This window comes from Meira miltonrushii (genome assembly GCF_003144205.1).
Source record: "Meira miltonrushii strain MCA 3882 unplaced genomic scaffold FA14scaffold_2, whole genome shotgun sequence".
NCBI classification, from domain to species: domain Eukaryota; kingdom Fungi; phylum Basidiomycota; class Exobasidiomycetes; order Exobasidiales; family Brachybasidiaceae; genus Meira; species Meira miltonrushii.
Window position 1 is genome coordinate 1,014,723 of NW_020289944.1, and position 16,572 is coordinate 1,031,294.

At 42.1% G+C, this 16,572-nt stretch overlaps 8 protein-coding genes across 8 annotated transcripts; 4 read left to right on the top strand and 4 right to left on the bottom strand.

Annotated features, from left to right (window-relative positions):
• Positions 1 to 674: 674 nt before the first annotated feature.
• On the top strand, positions 675 to 1,365 carry FA14DRAFT_184292 (uncharacterized protein; the record flags this gene model as incomplete). Its single annotated transcript, XM_025501379.1, has 1 exon — positions 675 to 1,365. The coding sequence occupies exon 1, from the start codon at positions 709 to 711 to the stop codon at positions 1,363 to 1,365; it is 657 nt and encodes a 218-aa protein (XP_025355206.1). The 5' UTR covers positions 675 to 708.
• Positions 1,366 to 1,917: 552 nt separating this feature from the next.
• FA14DRAFT_132768 (putative lipase) lies at positions 1,918 to 3,613 on the top strand. The gene is made up of 5 exons (XM_025496953.1): positions 1,918 to 2,151; positions 2,217 to 2,603; positions 2,676 to 2,867; positions 2,940 to 3,131; positions 3,205 to 3,613. The coding sequence occupies exons 1-5, from the start codon at positions 2,108 to 2,110 to the stop codon at positions 3,320 to 3,322; spliced, it is 933 nt and encodes a 310-aa protein (XP_025355207.1). The 5' UTR covers positions 1,918 to 2,107; the 3' UTR covers positions 3,323 to 3,613.
• On the bottom strand, positions 3,477 to 4,766 carry FA14DRAFT_144419 (GroES-like protein; the record flags this gene model as incomplete). Its single annotated transcript, XM_025497244.1, has 4 exons — positions 3,477 to 3,633; positions 3,706 to 3,892; positions 3,960 to 4,558; positions 4,628 to 4,766. 4 exons carry the CDS (start codon positions 4,764 to 4,766, stop codon positions 3,491 to 3,493), a joined length of 1,068 nt encoding a protein of 355 aa, XP_025355208.1. The 3' UTR covers positions 3,477 to 3,490.
• Positions 4,767 to 5,007: 241 nt separating this feature from the next.
• Positions 5,008 to 5,838, top strand: FA14DRAFT_160314 (ThiJ/PfpI family protein). The gene has a single exon (XM_025498618.1). The coding sequence runs from the start codon at positions 5,077 to 5,079 to the stop codon at positions 5,815 to 5,817; it is 741 nt and encodes a 246-aa protein (XP_025355209.1). The 5' UTR covers positions 5,008 to 5,076; the 3' UTR covers positions 5,818 to 5,838.
• A 33-nt stretch (positions 5,839 to 5,871) lies between these two features.
• FA14DRAFT_178303 (uncharacterized protein) lies at positions 5,872 to 6,379 on the bottom strand (the record flags this gene model as incomplete). Its single annotated transcript, XM_025500836.1, has 2 exons — positions 5,872 to 6,142; positions 6,210 to 6,379. 2 exons carry the CDS (start codon positions 6,377 to 6,379, stop codon positions 5,872 to 5,874), a joined length of 441 nt encoding a protein of 146 aa, XP_025355210.1.
• Positions 6,380 to 7,502: 1,123 nt separating this feature from the next.
• FA14DRAFT_160315 (uncharacterized protein) lies at positions 7,503 to 10,004 on the bottom strand. Its single transcript, XM_025498619.1, has one exon. It carries the CDS (start codon positions 9,905 to 9,907, stop codon positions 7,559 to 7,561), a length of 2,349 nt encoding a protein of 782 aa, XP_025355211.1. The 5' UTR covers positions 9,908 to 10,004; the 3' UTR covers positions 7,503 to 7,558.
• Positions 10,005 to 10,574: 570 nt separating this feature from the next.
• FA14DRAFT_132773 (DUF1620-domain-containing protein) lies at positions 10,575 to 14,090 on the top strand (the record flags this gene model as incomplete). Its single annotated transcript, XM_025496954.1, has 2 exons — positions 10,575 to 12,159; positions 12,259 to 14,090. Exons 1-2 carry the CDS (start codon positions 10,599 to 10,601, stop codon positions 14,088 to 14,090), a joined length of 3,393 nt encoding a protein of 1,130 aa, XP_025355212.1. The 5' UTR covers positions 10,575 to 10,598.
• A 190-nt stretch (positions 14,091 to 14,280) lies between these two features.
• FA14DRAFT_106407 (uncharacterized protein) lies at positions 14,281 to 16,149 on the bottom strand (the record flags this gene model as incomplete). The annotated part of the gene is made up of 1 exon (XM_025495779.1): positions 14,281 to 16,149. A coding segment is annotated over one exon (1,869 nt), but the record flags the coding sequence as incomplete, so codon positions are not given.
• Between the last annotated feature and the right edge of the window lie 423 nt (positions 16,150 to 16,572).

Here is a 16,572-nt window from a genome sequence, read left to right on the forward strand (position 1 = left end):
GAGGGTATCATTCAAGTAAAAGTCCTTAACGGGACGAATAGGGGCGCTTACATCAGCTGATTCTCAGGCTCTTAGAAGTTCTATTATAGTCAAATAAGTACAAGAGAGTACAAGAGGTCAAGAGGGTGGTGGCTCTGAATTAAGGTTTATGTCTTAACTTTATCAAGAAACACCCTTGCGTATAAAAGAAGCTAAAGTAGATTATACTTTCAAGAAGTACCGATAAAGTAACTTGCACAATACAGATTTATAGAAAGACACGAAAGCCTGCTCTTCTTTTTTTGTGACAGCTTGATGTTTGTATGTCTAACACTCTAATTAAAGACCTTTGCGTCGTCTTCTTCAACTTGCAGTGGAATCTCAAAGCCACAGGAACGCGAAAGATCATTTCTATCACTAGAGCATTTGTGGGGAATTGGTCATGGTGTGGGAATTCCGTTCTCCGCTTTCCATATTTATCCTTGGCAGTAGACATACTCGACTTTCTGCTATTCGTGAGCGCTTGAGAATAATTCTAGTACCTTCAAAAATTGCTGAGCATAAATTGAACTTCATACTTTAAAAATTTTCGCTGCCTTGGAAGACCGAAAATAAGGCCAAGAACAATATATCCGAACAGCTCTGTATATAATCTTATAAATTCTGATCTTGATTGATATATCTGAAACTGAGAAACAACAAATACTTCTTCTTCTTTCTAGAGTAGAAATGTGTACGACAAAAGTGTATCTAGTCGAGCACCAAGTTGAAGTTCCTAGCGGTGGTCTCTACGACCAATATCGCATGAACCCTGATTTGGAAAAGATCAAGCAGATACCTGAAATTACATGCAAAGACTTTTCATTCTTTCAAGAAAACCCAAAAAAGGAGGTCACCACTAAAATTGGTCCGACATGGTCTCCGAATTATTACTACAAAATGAAAAGTGTTCAATTTGTTATGCTTGCTCCTATAAAGGAATGTAGAGCAAAAGTTGCTCAAAAATTTGTGCCTTTAAGCCCGATTTCAGATTATGGTCTTGTGGCTATAACGTTTTACAGTTATGACGTATGCGATAAAGATTCGTACAACGAAGTTTCTGTTGCGGTAATTTGTCGTCAACCAGGAAGCACAGGACCCCATATCCTTGAAATAATTCGCTCGATTCTCTCTAAATGGTTCTATAGTTATGTTATCGCTCTTCCGGTAACGACGGAGATTGCTCGTGTGAGAGGAAAGTTCGGATACGATTTACCAGAATGGCTAATGAAAATTGATCTGGATATTGGCAATAAAGAAATAACATTAATGGTCTCAGACATGGACGGAAGAAACGACCTTTCTATAAAGGCTCCTGCTCCTTCTAGGTCTAAACCAATCCCTTAGAGATCTAAGATTTTCAACAACACATCCTTAAATAAAGTTGACGGAAATTGGACGGAAATTACCGTTAAACTTAATCCTTTATCTTTCGCTCAACGTATTTTTCCACGGAAAGTCAATTTTACTTATGGCTCAGGACGTTTGTATGATTTATTGAAAGATCTTAAAGTCTCAACTGTTCTTCGAATGGACGTTTGGCAAGATGCACAAATGGCGCTGTTCATGCCAGAAATCTCTACACTTCTAAATTAGTCTTCCCTTTGTTACACTAAGTATGAATCTTTAATTAATTAATGTTTATTCCTCTAGATGCTTATGGGTGTATAAGTACTATTTGTGCGATTCAGTCATGTTGCTGATAACTCCTGATAATTGCCAAAATGAAAATGGCGATAGAGATATATATGTAAGATGTATAAGGTGTAGTGGTCCTTTTTATGACTGTTTCTCTTTAACTTTCATTTTCCCACGCAAGGAAGTTCGGCATTCCCTTCAAGCACAATATATAGACTAGTGTATATTGAAAGACCTACGCCCAATTCCACTGCTGCTGAGCGATTGTCTTACATTCTCAGGATTGCCCCTTCTAACAATTCACAGCTGCTAAATGCAACATCGTGGTGACGTATGTAGACAGTTTTAACTCTGTTTTAGCGTCCGCGCAAGCCAATGCTGGAGCAAATGGGATATAAAATAAGGTAGTTCCCGGGGTTATATTCAATCACAACAACTACATCTATCCTACATGTCAAACATCACACTCGAACCTGCTGCTCAAAAATTTGCAGAGTGAGTAAGAAGAAGTGCTCAGTTCTCGTGATAAATCTTAGCTAACCCCTTTTTCATCAATCAAGCGCCACGTCTAAAGAGCCTTTCCTCTTCCAACTTTCGCCTGAGGAAGGTAGAAAGATTTTTGACGATGTTCAGAAAGAATCAATTGCCTACAATGATGGCATTCAAAGCGAATTGATCAAATTATCTGATTTTGAGGTTAAATTGATTAAGCCTAAAAAATCTTCCTCAACCAAATTACCGGTAGTCTTTTATGTTCATGGAGGCGGTTGGGTATTTGGTTCTCCAGACGGATTCGGTAGATTGTTAGGAGAAATCTCAAAAGGCGTTAATGCTGCTGTGTTCGCAATTAATTATACTCGTTCTCCCGAGGCAAAGTATCCAACTGCTTTAGACCAAATCTGGCAAACGTTACAATACATCACTGAGAATGGTGATAAGCACAATGTGTAAGTGGCAGAAGCACAAAAGGCAACATTGTGCTGAAGTGTAAGCTGAAATATTCTCTCTATCTCTTGCAGAGATACAAGCAAGATTGCTATCTCGGGCGATTCAGTAGGCGGCAACATGTCAGCCATAACAGCATTGCGCGATCAAGGCAAGCATTTGTGTGGTCAAGCATTATTGTACCCAGTAGCAGATTTTTCCTTCGATTCTGGATCCTATCATGAATTTGCAAAGGGCTTTTTCCTGCAACGTGATGGTATGAAATGGTGAGTAAGAATTTGAATACATTATCAACAATTCATTTAGCTAATCTGGATCAAGATCACACTTTCATTTAGGTTCTTCGATCAATACACCGGTGGTGTGAATGAAAGTTCAGATGACACAAGAATCTCTGTATTGAGAACAAGTAAATCTGACTTGGCCAAAGCACCTCCAGCCTTGATCTTAACTGCGGAAGCAGATGTCTTGCGCGATCACGGTGAACAATACGCCAATAAGTTACGTGATGCTGGAGTTCAAGTCACCAGGTAAGTATGGTGTTACTTGTTATAGGCAGTGATTTCCAACATCTACTTACGAAACCTTATCTTCTTTCCGTAGTGCTCGTTTAGGTGGAATCATTCATGACTTTTTATTGCTCGATCCTCTTAAAGATACAGGTGCAGCCAAAGCTGGTCGCACACTTCTCATTGCTCAATTGAAAGAGTGGCTTGCCTGAACAAGTATCTTTTGCACGGCCATGGATGATATGGTATTCTTGAATTCCATTAGATTATCGAAAAGAGATGGTCTTACGGTGAAAATTTTCAAGAATCAAGAATTTGTGCCTCGTCGGTACTTTACGATAACCAGTCAAAAAGATAGCTTTTCATCGAATACGAAATCATTAAATGCTCGTGGGAAAATGTACATATTCATTTTGAAGCTTAATGATAACTTTGCCCGTAGCTCTGTTGCTCATCAAATGGGCAAAAGCATCTAGAGACTTTTCGAATTCATATTCAGAGTCAATCAATGGGACAACAACACCTGTGTTGAAAATTGAGAATAGAGAAGGATTAGCTTTGAACTTCAGCTCGTTTTTATCGGTTAAATTCTCACCTTTTCGTACTAGCTCATCCAATTCAATCATATTTTCTTTTGTGGCGATCTCTTCTGGTCTTTTATATGCTCTTCCAACGCCTCCCAGCCAGGTAGGCAAAAGGAAGTAAGAGACTAACCTGCGAAGAGCAGGGATAATGCCTTGCGTTAGATCCATTCCTACATTCGTGTATGAGCCATTGGGTACCTTTAAAGAAATAGAAAGCATCAATATCTCGAAAATTGTATGTAACAGCATGACAGTATCTACTTACCAAAACCTTTTCACCTATCTTCCAAATGTCAAATGCATCTGCACAATCTAAAATTACGTCGAATTGACCTTCCTTTTGAGCAAATTCGATTAAAGTCTTTGTCATGTCTGGCTTTTTATAATCGAAAGTTTTATCTGCGCCTCTGCCTAGCACTAGATCATACTTTGCTTCACTGTATGTTGCTGCAACATAGTATCCCTTGTGATGTAAGATAGAGATCAACTGAAGTCCTACGGAAGAAGCACCGCCGCATACAAGAACACGAATTTTGGCCGAAGAAGAAGAAGAGGAAAATTTGGCTGCTAAGTCTGCTTGTTGTGATAGTACAAGACCGGTCAGGCCAACCAGAGAGATCCCAGCAGCTTGAATAGGTTCAATATTTTCCGGTCTTTTAGCACAAGAATGAGCAGGAGCAGTGATCTCTTCTGCTAAACTTCCCAAACCAGTAGCAATTTTGAGGGAGCTATATACGATACCGTAAACTTCATCTCCTGGTTTGAAGTTTTCGCTTTTAGATTCAAGAATTGTACCGCTATAATCAGAAGCAGCAACTGCCGGGCGTTTACCAATAAATGTAGGCGCGAAGGCCATTATTTTCCCTAAGACAAAAGAGAGGCGATAAGATAGTTATTTATCTTTATTGTAATCTCACTCATCATCATACTCACAATCTACAGGATTTAGCCCAACTGCTTTGACTTTGATGCGAACTTGATCATCTTGAAGTGAGGGTGGATTATAGTCCTCAACATGATTCAATGTATTGGCAGGCTTTCCCCGTTTAGAGTAGGTATATGCTTTGACCATTTTTGAATATATGATTTGATGAATTTGATCATCAAGACCTAATAATTGTTCTCAGCTTTTATATTCTAAGATTCTAAGATCGGCCAGGATATGGTTTGTATAAAAGACGGAATTCGGTGACAGTTATCTGCATCGGGCATTTGACCGAGCGTGGGTATTGTTATTTTGAACTTTCTAGACTATTCTGCTCGTAAGACTTATCCCCGACACTCTACAATACATACATGACAGATTATAAAATGGAACAGATTCGTAAGCATTCCATTTCATTCAACCTCCACAGGATCGTCATTTATACTAAAAACTAGCAATGGCAACCACAACTGACAATAGAACGCCAAAAAAAATAATATTGGTGGTAACCAATGTCGACCGGTACGATGACCCAAAGCATCCGACCGGACTCTGGATTTCCGAATTAACACATGCATACGATGTGTTTGCTGCTGAAGGATTTCAACAAACAATAATTAGTCCAAAAGGCGGAAAATCGCCTCTTGAACCTAGGTCGTTAAAATGGCCAGTTTATGATGCCTCAGCAAAAGCATGGGTGAATGATAAAGAAAAGATGGCTTTATTAGAATCAACACTAAAACCCGAAGATGTTGATCCGAATGAATATGATGCAATCTACTTTACTGGCGGACATGCTGTCATGTGGGACTTCCCTCAAGACGAAGGATTACAAAAGCTCACAAGAGAGATTTACGAAAAAGGAAGGGTAATTTCATCAGTTTGTCATGGATATGTCCGTTTATTAAACGTTCATTTAACCGATGGAAAATTATTAGTAAAAAATAAAAAAGTTACAGGATATTCTTGGAATGAAGATATTCTTGCTGGCGTATCAAAGCAAGTTCCATATAACTCTGAACAAAAGATGAAAGATCAAGGCGCAAAATATCAAAAATCATTATTGCCTTTCGTTTTTACTGTTTATGTTGATGATCGTCTTGTTACAGGGCAAAAATCCTCAGTCTGCCAAAGAGACGGCCAAGAAAGTAGTTTCTTTATTGCTATAAGATGTAAAAAAAGGTCGAATTGCTATTAATTTCATTTTTGATAGACTGCCAAAATTTTCTTGAAGCTGTACAACGAATCTATCTCAAGCTCTAAGACCCTTTTTCGATGTGATAACATCACGAGCATACGTTGTAAGGTAGATATTTGCTATACTTCCGATAAAGTTTGCAGAACTCCATCCTCCCACTGCTGCACCGTACCATGCTATTCCTGTATCGCCTTGAAGTGGTCCTCTGGTGATGTAGACATTTATAGCGCCTGTGACGGGTACCAAGACCAAACCGATCAAATGGACAAGCCAAAATTGTTGTGCATCTTGATCTTTTGCCCGGTAAGCTCGTAAATGTAAAAGACTAAATGAGAGTGACTGCAACGAAAAAAAAAGGAACAGTCCACCAACACAGCATTTCAGGTCTCCACCGGACAGTGCTCGAAACTTGATTCAAAAGAACTAGTGTGCCGGCTACAGATGCAGACAAAACACCGATTGAAGTTTTTCTGGACACAGTAGATTTCCGTCTAATTTTTCTACCTCCTTGCGTTGTACGAATATAGTATGCTACACAAGCCAACAAAACGGTCCTGCCCATATGCCTCCAATCATGTTGATCGTCTCTTTTGTTTCATTCCAGAAAAGTGGTGTAAGTATCCATCCAATCCGAAGGAGAGGCGCAGACAGCATCATTGTAAAGTTCAAAGCCATGATATCACTATGCCGTTCGAATTTAAAAGCTATAGCAGCTTGTAAGGCTAACACTCCGGAAGTCAAACTGGTAACTGCCAAGGACCAAAGAATAAAGGCAAAGCTCGGTCCGGAGAAAATATGTGTTGGTCCAGTCTTGATTAAATAGCATATAGCACTTAGGGGAATAAGAAGAGAGCATGAAAGATAAAGATACCCCGTGAAACGATGAGCTTATGGGTATTTACGTCTGAGTGTATCATTGAATTGTGCTAATCCCATCAAAATTGCAATTGTACCGGCCAAAGAATGGAAAAGCATAGTAAGTTATGTTTTCCCATAAGTGCCAATGTGACCATCTAGGTAACCTGAACCTGTTCCGTGAGCAAATTCGGCCTATGCTAGCTTTCCTAAGACCCAATCTTGAAACCTCTTGACGAAAGGATCAGGATGTATAAAATATGTAGCCGAAAGTGGTGCATAGAAAAGAACGGTTGCCCACACCACTAAGCTACCGAACGATAGTCCTTTGATGCTCTTTGTTCTTTTGATAGCATGTTTGGATAAACTTTTGACATGTAGAAGAAAAGTTATAGAAATTGCTTTGCTATATATACCCTTCTTTGATATCTTAAAGTTCGGTCAATGTAAGAAGTCAGCCACTCCTCTGGCATCTAGTAGCGTTAAAATTACGTGTGAGCGTATACCGTATCACCATCTTGCACTTATTCGGTTCCTTTGTTACTTTCAAACGCATATTTTAAAGCTAACAATTTTACCTCATTTTGGGGCAAAGCGGCTTAATGCAGACGTGTAATGTATTTAAATGAGAAACGTATAATCTTACCTGGAAATATGGATGACGATAAAAGTACACAACTAGAATTAAAAACTCCTCCTTTTTCAACATCATGAGAAGTGTTTCACTGCATTGTATAATAACTTGTCGGAGTTCGGAGTATATTCACAGCCAACTCCGTGGACTGGAAAATATCTGATCTAATTCGGTATACTGAAGATATATGTCAAATAATGCGATTCTATTTTTTGGGTATCATTTTATCATTAAAAGTACATGTACACACACTCATTGAAGGCCTAACCACGTTTGCCATGCCACGCCATCATCTATATGAATATGCTCAACGATCGCTTTAATCTTTTGTTTCTTTTGTGATTCTGATCGATTGTTGATGTCATCTTGAATGCCGGTCTCATTGTTTGAGAATACCGCACTAAAGCTTAGTGTATCGCTTACGCTGCCCATCCGTCTTCTTGCAATACCGTTCTGTGGCTTAGTCGGTTGCGGAATACTGTCCAAAGAGGCCACTGAAGAGACCAACGTACTCTCTTCATTCTCTTCTGGATGTGGTGTAACATCATTGAAGCTTCCCAAACGGTTTGGTTGATTGCGTTTGGGTAGTCGTGATGCACTCAAGCCGCGTGTGAGTGATTGTCGTAATCTCGGTCTACGTGCTTTGGCTGTGCTTTTGTCGATCTCTGTCAAAACATCTATACCCAAACTACCCCTTCTATAAGCTCTTCCCAATGCTGCATTGCCCGCATGTTGATTATCGGCCTCGATCGGAGGTGTAGAAGGCTGATTTGTCTTAATGTGACTAACGTCATCAATGATAGATCGTTCAATCCGTCCATCTTCCGGCAATGATCTAGGTTGAACGTCTGCAGGTGTGGAAACTGTTGAAGCATCGGAACGCTGAGGCATAGATTGGGGCTCAGCTGATTTTGCGGTAGATCTTCGTTCCTCTTCCGATAATTGTGCAAGCAATCTAGCTTTGACAGCCAAGGCTTGTGGCGTGAGTGGGTGATGGAAGCCATCTAGATTGAACAGGTCATACGCTTCATGTATTTCACTTCTTTGTTCGACCAATCGCTTCTCTCTCGCACACAGCTCAAGCGGTCCTTCATCTTCATTTCTAAGGCTTTCCAATAAATTCCATCCTTGTCCACGCAAAACATCCATCTGTCCTTCAAACTTCTTTGCATCGAAATGATCGTCCTTTTTGAACAATGCTTCTAGCTCATTCCTTGTCTGCTGCCACCAGGATGCGCTTCGCAAGAGTTCGATGAACGTCTGTCGTGTCTGCAGTGAGAATGGACCGCCGATCAAGTCAGTAGGTAAATAGAGCCAGCCCCAAGGATAAGATCGAATGCCGGCAGGATGTTTCCATGGAAATGCTAAACTGTTATCGATGGCAGCCAAGAATAACCTCCTTCGCTGTGTTTGTTCGCCTTGTTCGTTAAATGAAGGCTCAACAACTTTCACCATAAAGTTATCCAATCCACGATCGGTGTTGCGAATAAGGTAATCAAAGCAAACCAGCTTTTCCAGCTCCAAGCGAAAATCTTGCATCAACTCTTTTGTCCATTCGAATGTGATGGCATTGGAAGATGTAACCTGTTCAGCGCAATTCTCGATATGGTCGTCATCATATTCAGGATTAAATCCGATTGGAGCCAAACAATTAACGGAAGCAAGAGCAGACAACAACTTCTTACCAAAAGATTTCTTGCGATTCTCTGCCTTTGCTTTGCCCTTTCTTGCACGAGCTTTTGCCCTTCCATGTGCTGCATTTTCTGCTCGCAGATCTCGTTCCAGTAATGATCTTGGTCTACTCGGCCACGGATGAGCACGTAGGAATGCAGATGCGTTCACATAGCCGTTCAAAAAGTTTTGATAGGATCCTTGTTTCTCAGGAAATTGACCTTTAGAACGAAGATGTTGTGGATAGAAAAAGCTTTCGCTAGCCAGACTGACAAGTTTGGTTGTCGGAACGATTCCCAATTTCATACGTTCATCCAGCAAAGATGCTCCTACTTCCGACAAATATGAAAAGCTCGGTATTAAGCATGGTCTGCCCATAGCCCACCATAGGTACCTTCGTAGGAAAACACGTTTGGGATTGAAGTCTCCGTAAGGTTCTTCATCGTGAGGTTTGAAAACTGCAACTGTTGTGTATTCATCATTTAGCCTTTGTATCTGTCCTGAGCCGTTCTCTTCGTAGACATAACTTCTGACAAAGTATGAACCTGAGCTACCAGTTTGAATCATCTTTGGCTGTAATCCTTCTGCGATTGATCCTCGAACACGAGCAAGCTGCTTTTTGAATTCTTTCTCACTGATATAGCCATGTTCGAATGACTCTTGGGATAATCGATCGTGTCCTGTAAGTTCGTCATCTGAGGAAAGAGGTTGGAAAACACTTATTAAGAATTGTGCTTCCCGTTCCATAGGCGAAAGTTGTGTAGACTTTCGCTTCCTTTTGATATGATCGATCCATCTCTTGAATCGTACATCAATATCTTTTGCGTCTACTGGTGCATTTATGGAAGATGTCTCTCCTTCCACCTCTTCTGCATTACGATTGGATCTATTCGACTTGCCATTCCCCAACAATGGCGTTGTCTCATCCATCGTCAATCAAGCAAGCGATGATTGATTGGTGTCGATGAGCAGGTTGACAATCAACAATGTTGCGTTCCTTGCATTTGCATCTTTTACTAATTTGCCGAAAGGGAAGGGTGGAGAGAGGGGTGGGCTTAATCGATCGACAGCCCTGAGGAATATTTTATGAAATGCAGGCGCCGAAGCTGAGCAGAGAGAGAGAGAGAGAGTAAGCAGCACTCTAATTGTGTCTGTGCTCAAGCAACACGATGTTGTACACGCGTTTATTGATGCTTCGCTGGTTTGTCCTCTACAGTTTTCCCGCTAAAAGGAAGCCAAGGCATGTTAGCAGAGAAAACTTAAATGCCTCATAAAGCTTCATTTCTTCTTAAACATGTGTTGAACTTCTTATAACCATTACCAACATCATCAATTCGTCAAGGGTAGGATATTGACTTTCTCAATACCTTCTTTGATGGTGAAAGACAAAATGATGAATCGAGGTTCGACCGTTTTCCTCTTTGCCGTTTTGGCATTGAGTATGATGCTCAACGTCGTATCTGGTGTACCTGCAGGATCAAATTCACCACTTTTATCGATAGAAAGGATTGGTGTTCCATATCCATCTTGGACTTCACCTGCTCATGGGTTCAACGCAACAGAAATGAATCTCAATCCACACCTCACACGATCAAGTCATCTTTCTCCAAGATTTCATAGAATGTTACGTTACGGTCAGGATAAATCAGCTAAAACTCAAACTGCAATCTTTGTTGCCGGCAGGACGAGCTCAGATGAAGAATATGGTAGACCTGGAGCAAGTATGTTGAGTGCCTTGAATCCCAGAAATGGCGCAATCGTATGGAGAACAGCAAGAAATGATACAGATCCAGTTCATTCCATGCATCTCTCATCTGATGTAATGGTCACAATCAGTGGATTGGACGAGACAAGGGTATCTCTCTTACACGCTTTGACCGGATATACTTTATGGCAAGGCAAGATGCCCAGTGCTACTGATGCTGCATTCACTGGTCTTGTAGACGCTGCCATCATTCCACCAGCATACCTTCAACCTCTCGAGACTGCATCTGTTGCAGCATTAGCACCAGATGTGATTGCTATGGACCGTGCTGGAACTCTTGCTCGCTTTGCAGGTGTCAATGGTGGATTGATGTGGAAAACCGATCCAATCTCGACCAAAGGTGCAGAATCTGATAGCAAACAAATCATTCCGATCAAGCTTCACTCTGACAAGAAGCATGTGATCATCGTTTCTTTGGTTCAAAGTGCTTCAAAGGGATTGTTATCTTCGTCTGTCTCTCATTCTCTACGTGTCAACATCTATCAAGCCTACGGTGGAGCACCTCTCACATCATTCGATGTGCCCGGAGCAAATGTTGAAATGTCCTCAACAATGTCAGATCGCGACACTACAGGTAACGTTGTAATCATTGGACGAAATGCTGAAGGCGATTTCGGCCGCAAACCTCACCTTGTCTGGCTTCAAATCGACGGAACCATCAAATCATTCGAAATCCCTTTGCCGGATGAAAAGTCCGACGTTCAAATCGAGAGCTCAGCCATAAGGACGTTGAAGCCTAAACAAGCAAATCGATTCAATGCTCTGTCCGAGCTTGCAGCTTTGAACAATCGAGGTCTCCTCGTAGCTCGAACAAACAATGCACGGGCAGAAGCTCTCCGCATTGGCAAGAAAGAAAAGCATCTCATCAGCTTTTGGGAGATGGAAGAAGAAGCATGGGATTCGGTTTACACTGGTAGTATCGATAAACAAGGCAACCCATACCTCAATCGTGTATTCTTTGGCCGCAGTCAACATTTGCTCAATTTCCACTCACTTTGGGCGGACAGATACGAAGAACAAGGTCAAGTCACCGGAGCTTCCTTCCAATGGGACCACGATTTGAACGGTGACGTTCTTGCTGCACCATTTGAGGTCTCACCTGTTGCCGACTATCAATTGATGTGGCGAACTGCATTCGTGACAAGCTCGTCGTCGATTCGTATGCTACAGGACGAGAAACATGAATGGATTCGTGAGGAAGGACTTTCGCATACGACTGCTTCCATTATGATTGACTTGCCCGAAAGCAAATTAAGTGCAGGTCATGGAAGTGAGACTAGAGCAATTCTTGAAGGTGAAGGATTCGTTAATCGATTAGAAAGACATTTGATCGCATTGCAAAACTTGCCAGCCTGGACAACAGCTACTGTGCTCAAGCTTGCGGAAGAAATTCCGAAACTCAGTTTAGAGTCTTTCGGTATCACTCCACCCAAGCAACAAGTGCTCAAAAATGCTCCGCAAAAGCAACCTGTTCCCACTGGAGCACGAGGAGCAGCGCCTTTGCGAGGCGTTGGAGCTCAAAATGTTGGCTCGAAAAACAGGGTTAAAAAAGGTATGCCGGCGGGCGTGCCGCAACCAAAACACAGAACGTCGACAAAGCAAGTTGAGCCTGAAGGCCCTCCGCCGCCAAGTCACGTTGCCCCAAGAGAGGCGAACTCGACAATCACCAACCAATTGGTCCGTGACGCTTTTGGCTTCCGCAAGTTGATCATTTCGACAAGCAAGAGTGGTAAGATTTATGCAATTGACAGTCAAACTGGAAATTACATCTGGGAAAAGAGTTTGTTTGGATTTGGACAAGGAGAAGGCGCTCCAACTCCCACGATGAATGTCAAGCTCTTGGCTCTTGTCCGCCCTATTGCCGGCTCTGGAGCAGATATTAGCTCACCTATCGGACAACAATCTTCAAACGAAAATCTTACCTCACATGCAGCTACAAGTCAATTGGATTTCAATGGATTGATCACCGTTGTGGCAGAAGTAAACGATGAAGGTGCTGTATTCACACGTATGTGGGAGATTGAACCTTTGACAGGAAGATTCCCTGGCGGAAAGGAAACACAGACTGGAATTGCTTTATTCCCAGGAGAACCAAAAGATGTGTTCTTACTTCCTATTGAAGATGAAAAGAGTGGTCAAATCGCTGCTGCAGCCATCAGCGAACGCAACAAGATTATGGTTTGGCCAACCACATCAAGTATTCAAGACAGATTTGTCGAGATTGCAAACAACTTCTTCTACGCCGTAGGCGAGGTAAACCCATCAAATGGAAGACATGTATTGGTTGGCTATACTCCTGCCCCGCGAGCAGAGCTTGTCGGTGAAAAAGCTTGGCAATTACCTTTACCAGCTGGTGAAGAAATTGTGAGCATTACAAGAGCGATTCAAGACCCTGTCGCAAGCCAAGGAAAGGTCTTGGGTGACAGAAGGACTCTATACAAATATTTGAATCCTCACTTGCTCTTGGCAATCACTCGCAACCAAGAAAAGAGAAGCAGTACTGCTTACCTTGTCGATGGGGTGAACGGTAAAATTATCCATCAGTCTATTCTCGCGGCAAGTAATCTTGTTTTGAAGGGTGAAGATGGTGTGCCGTTGGATCCAATCGCTGTCATTACGGAGAATTGGGTAACCATTACATTCAGTGTTGATATCCCTGCTGATGACCCACAAGCACGTTATAAAGGTCCACATCGTCAAACACGGCTAGTGAGTATCGAGTTGTATCAACCTTTGTCTGATGATGAAGAGATTTGGAATTGGAAGGGTATCTTTAGCTCTTTTGCTTCGTATACAAAACGGTCAAAGAGTCTAAATGGAAAAGCGAAAGATATTGTTGCGGTTGACAAACCAGTCAATGTTTTCTCACAATTGTACATCTTGCCGTATGGCGTTCGTGCCGTGGCTGCTACACGTACAAAATTGGGCATTTCCTCAAAAGCTTTGGTATTGGCAACGGATCAAAATCGATTGCAAATTTTGCCAAGGCGAATGTTGGATCCTAGACGACCATTGGGCCGCAAGCCAACGCAACACGAAATGGAAGAAGGTTTGATCACGTATGATCCCAATTTGATGGACACAGGCAAATTCCATTTGGGTGGCAGACAAGTTCCTCTCCCTAAGCGAATTCATATCAAACCATCTCAATTGGAAAGCACGAGTGTGGTTTTCGTTGATCAAGGTTTGGATTATTTCATCGCTACAGTTGCACCGAGTGGCAGCTTTGATCTTTTGAGCGCATCCTTCAACAAATTACAACTCTTGTTGACTATCGCCGTTCTCACTATCGGGCTTTTCGTTACCAAACCAATGGTTGCTAGCAAAATGCTGCGTATGAGATGGTAAACAAAGAGCTCTTCTTCTTAATCAATCAGGATGTCTATAGAATTCAACATTGTACTCTCACAGAATGCATCTTTACAATAACAGTATACGATCACAAAGCCACCTAATAAGTCTATTCTTAAGCGATTGATTTTCTTCTACAGATATAATATAAAATTATGAGGTGTCCATCGGTGTTCATCTAAGCATTTTGTAGGGAAGCCAAATGTGCTTCTGCATTTGCTACGTTCAAGTGTTGTTCAACCTCTAACCTTCTTCTTGCTGCGCTTAACCAATCTTCTGCCAAAACCTTTGGCCATCCTTTCAATGTGTTCAATTGACGTGCTGCACTGTCCAAATCACGTCTTTCGAGGTAATATTGTGTTCTTGCCAACACACTTGGAACATCTTCCCCTTCGACTGGGAATCCACTCTTTTTGAATAGAAGAGGAGCAACTGTTCCACTGAACAAATGACTCAAAACGCCCGCTTGATCAGGTACCAAAGCGACCCGTTGAACGGCAGGTCGAACTTTTTGCGAGAACCATGCATAAAGTGAAGAGAAAGTTTCAACACCTTCATCGGGTTTGATAGACTCTAGCTTTTCAACAGCCAATTGCAAGACATCGTCTTTCTCTAGATCCGTCTTTAGTGCACCTTTGACACGTTTTAGCTCTTTACTGAACGATCTCTTTACGTTTGCTTCATCTGCTTCGTCTAAAGCAACATTTGACAATTCACGCAATGCAGCGCTCAATGCCAAAGCTGTTGCACTTTCTTCCAAAGCTTGACTGTTATCCAGACTGATCTTTTGAATGCTATCGAGATCTTTTGATAGTTGATCCAATTTAGCCAATCTTCCTCCACGTTCTGCTTCTACTCTTGCCTTGATCTCTTTCATCCATCTTCTTTGCATTTCAACACCTTGTTGTACGACTTCCTCTTTTAGACGTTCGTTGATGATGCTCGATTGAGTCTCTAGTTCTGCCTTTAGCTTAGCTGCATATTCGTTTGCTTCATTCTTGCGCAATTGCTCTTGTTCTTTCTTGTATGCAGCGTCTACTTTGCCCACCTTTTCTTCTGCATCTTTAGCCGCTTTCTGCAATGCATCATCATACTTTTTCTTTTGTTTTTCAAGTCCTTCTTGTAGTTTGGCTGCTTCATTCTTCTTCACTTGCTCGAGCCTGTCGTAGAGTTTTGAAAGTTCAGCTTTGGCTTCGTCCAATACACCGCCAGCCTTGATGCCTGTTTGTGCTGGAGCCTCGCGAATGAAAGCGGCTAGATCGTCAATTGTGTTTGCCAATTGAGCAATCATTGGTTCACTTCCTGACAATGAGGATAGAGATGGCGCCAATTTGGGCAACTTTGGCAAATCTGGTGGGTCGCGCAAACGAGCTTCCTTCTCTCCTGCATTGGCCTTCACGCCTCTGTCGCGGTAAGAAAAGCCTTGGTAGCCAGCAGGAGCCTCATGCTGTATGGGTAAGGTCTTACCGGAAGATTGCAATTCTGCTCTAGCCTCACTTGTTGCAGCTTCTGCTTTAGCTTTGGCCTCACCCGCCTTTCCTTCAAGCTTGCTCTCGAAACGACTGGCTGCATCCTTTGCACGGCCGAGCAATTCTTCTGCTTTGCTTTTTGTTTCCTCGGCTACCTTCTCTCCCTTTCCTTCAAGATCTGCTCCGTCTTCTTTTTTCTCCACCCTCTTTACCATGTCCTTGGCAGATTTACGTGCTTGTTGGGTGTTGTCGTTGTCGATCAATTCTCTTCCTTTGTTTTGTAAGCCGTCAACTTTATCTTTTGCATCGGTAACAACACGATTGACAGCATCGGTGATACGCTCGTATCCTGCCGAAGCTGCTTCAACAGCTCGTCCGGAAACATTGTCGATATTGGATGATTTAAGTGATCTGCCGAAAGATGAATCCTCTACCAAATCATACACCTTATCTCCTAAAGGAACTTTTTCTGTAAAGAAATCGGCATATTTCTGATTGGTCAAAGCTGCATAAGTTGAGCCTCCGTAGAAGACTGCTACACCTGAAGTTGTCCAGATCAGAAATTTACTGAAAGCTGACCGACCTGATTTTGGAGGAGGCAAAGCAGGTGCTTCAGGTGGTGGTAGGGTAGCTAAAGTTCTTCTTTGTGTTGCATTCAAACCATTTCGAACTGCTACTTGTCCATTTCGAGGCAATGCTCTACCCACACGTTGTGATTGAGCTGCCAGCATTGTGCAGCCGTTTTATCAGGAGGAGAAGGAGAATGGTGGAGTAAAGCTTGCAACGATCTAAAACTGTAGCTTTCTTCTATCAACATTGCGAAGATCCAGCAGCATACAATTATATCTATATATTGACTGCTATTGTACCGCGCGCTTTGTTCCCCCCAATCCGTAATTGCCGCCCAAGACGCTTTCTTCCGAGAGCCAAAGAGTTGCGCCAAAGAGTTGCGCTTAACACGTGCCTTCACACGCTGAGAGAATTGTACGCGTAAAAAGGGATCTGATCGT

Bases quoted from the DNA above. Each gene is read 5' to 3' on its own strand.
- FA14DRAFT_132768 (XM_025496953.1), top strand. From the start codon at position 2,108: ATGTCAAACATCACACTCGAACCTGCTGCTCAAAAATTTGCAGA. The intron at 2,604-2,675 runs GTAAGTGGCAGA...TATCTCTTGCAG, and splicing joins AATGGTGATAAGCACAATGT to AGATACAAGCAAGATTGCTA. The intron at 2,868-2,939 runs GTGAGTAAGAAT...ACTTTCATTTAG, and splicing joins CAACGTGATGGTATGAAATG to GTTCTTCGATCAATACACCG.
- FA14DRAFT_160314 (XM_025498618.1), top strand. From the start codon at position 5,077: ATGGCAACCACAACTGACAATAGAACGCCAAAAAAAATAATATTGGTG.
- FA14DRAFT_160315 (XM_025498619.1), bottom strand. From the start codon at position 9,907: ATGGATGAGACAACGCCATTGTTGGGGAATGGCAAGTCGAATAGATCC.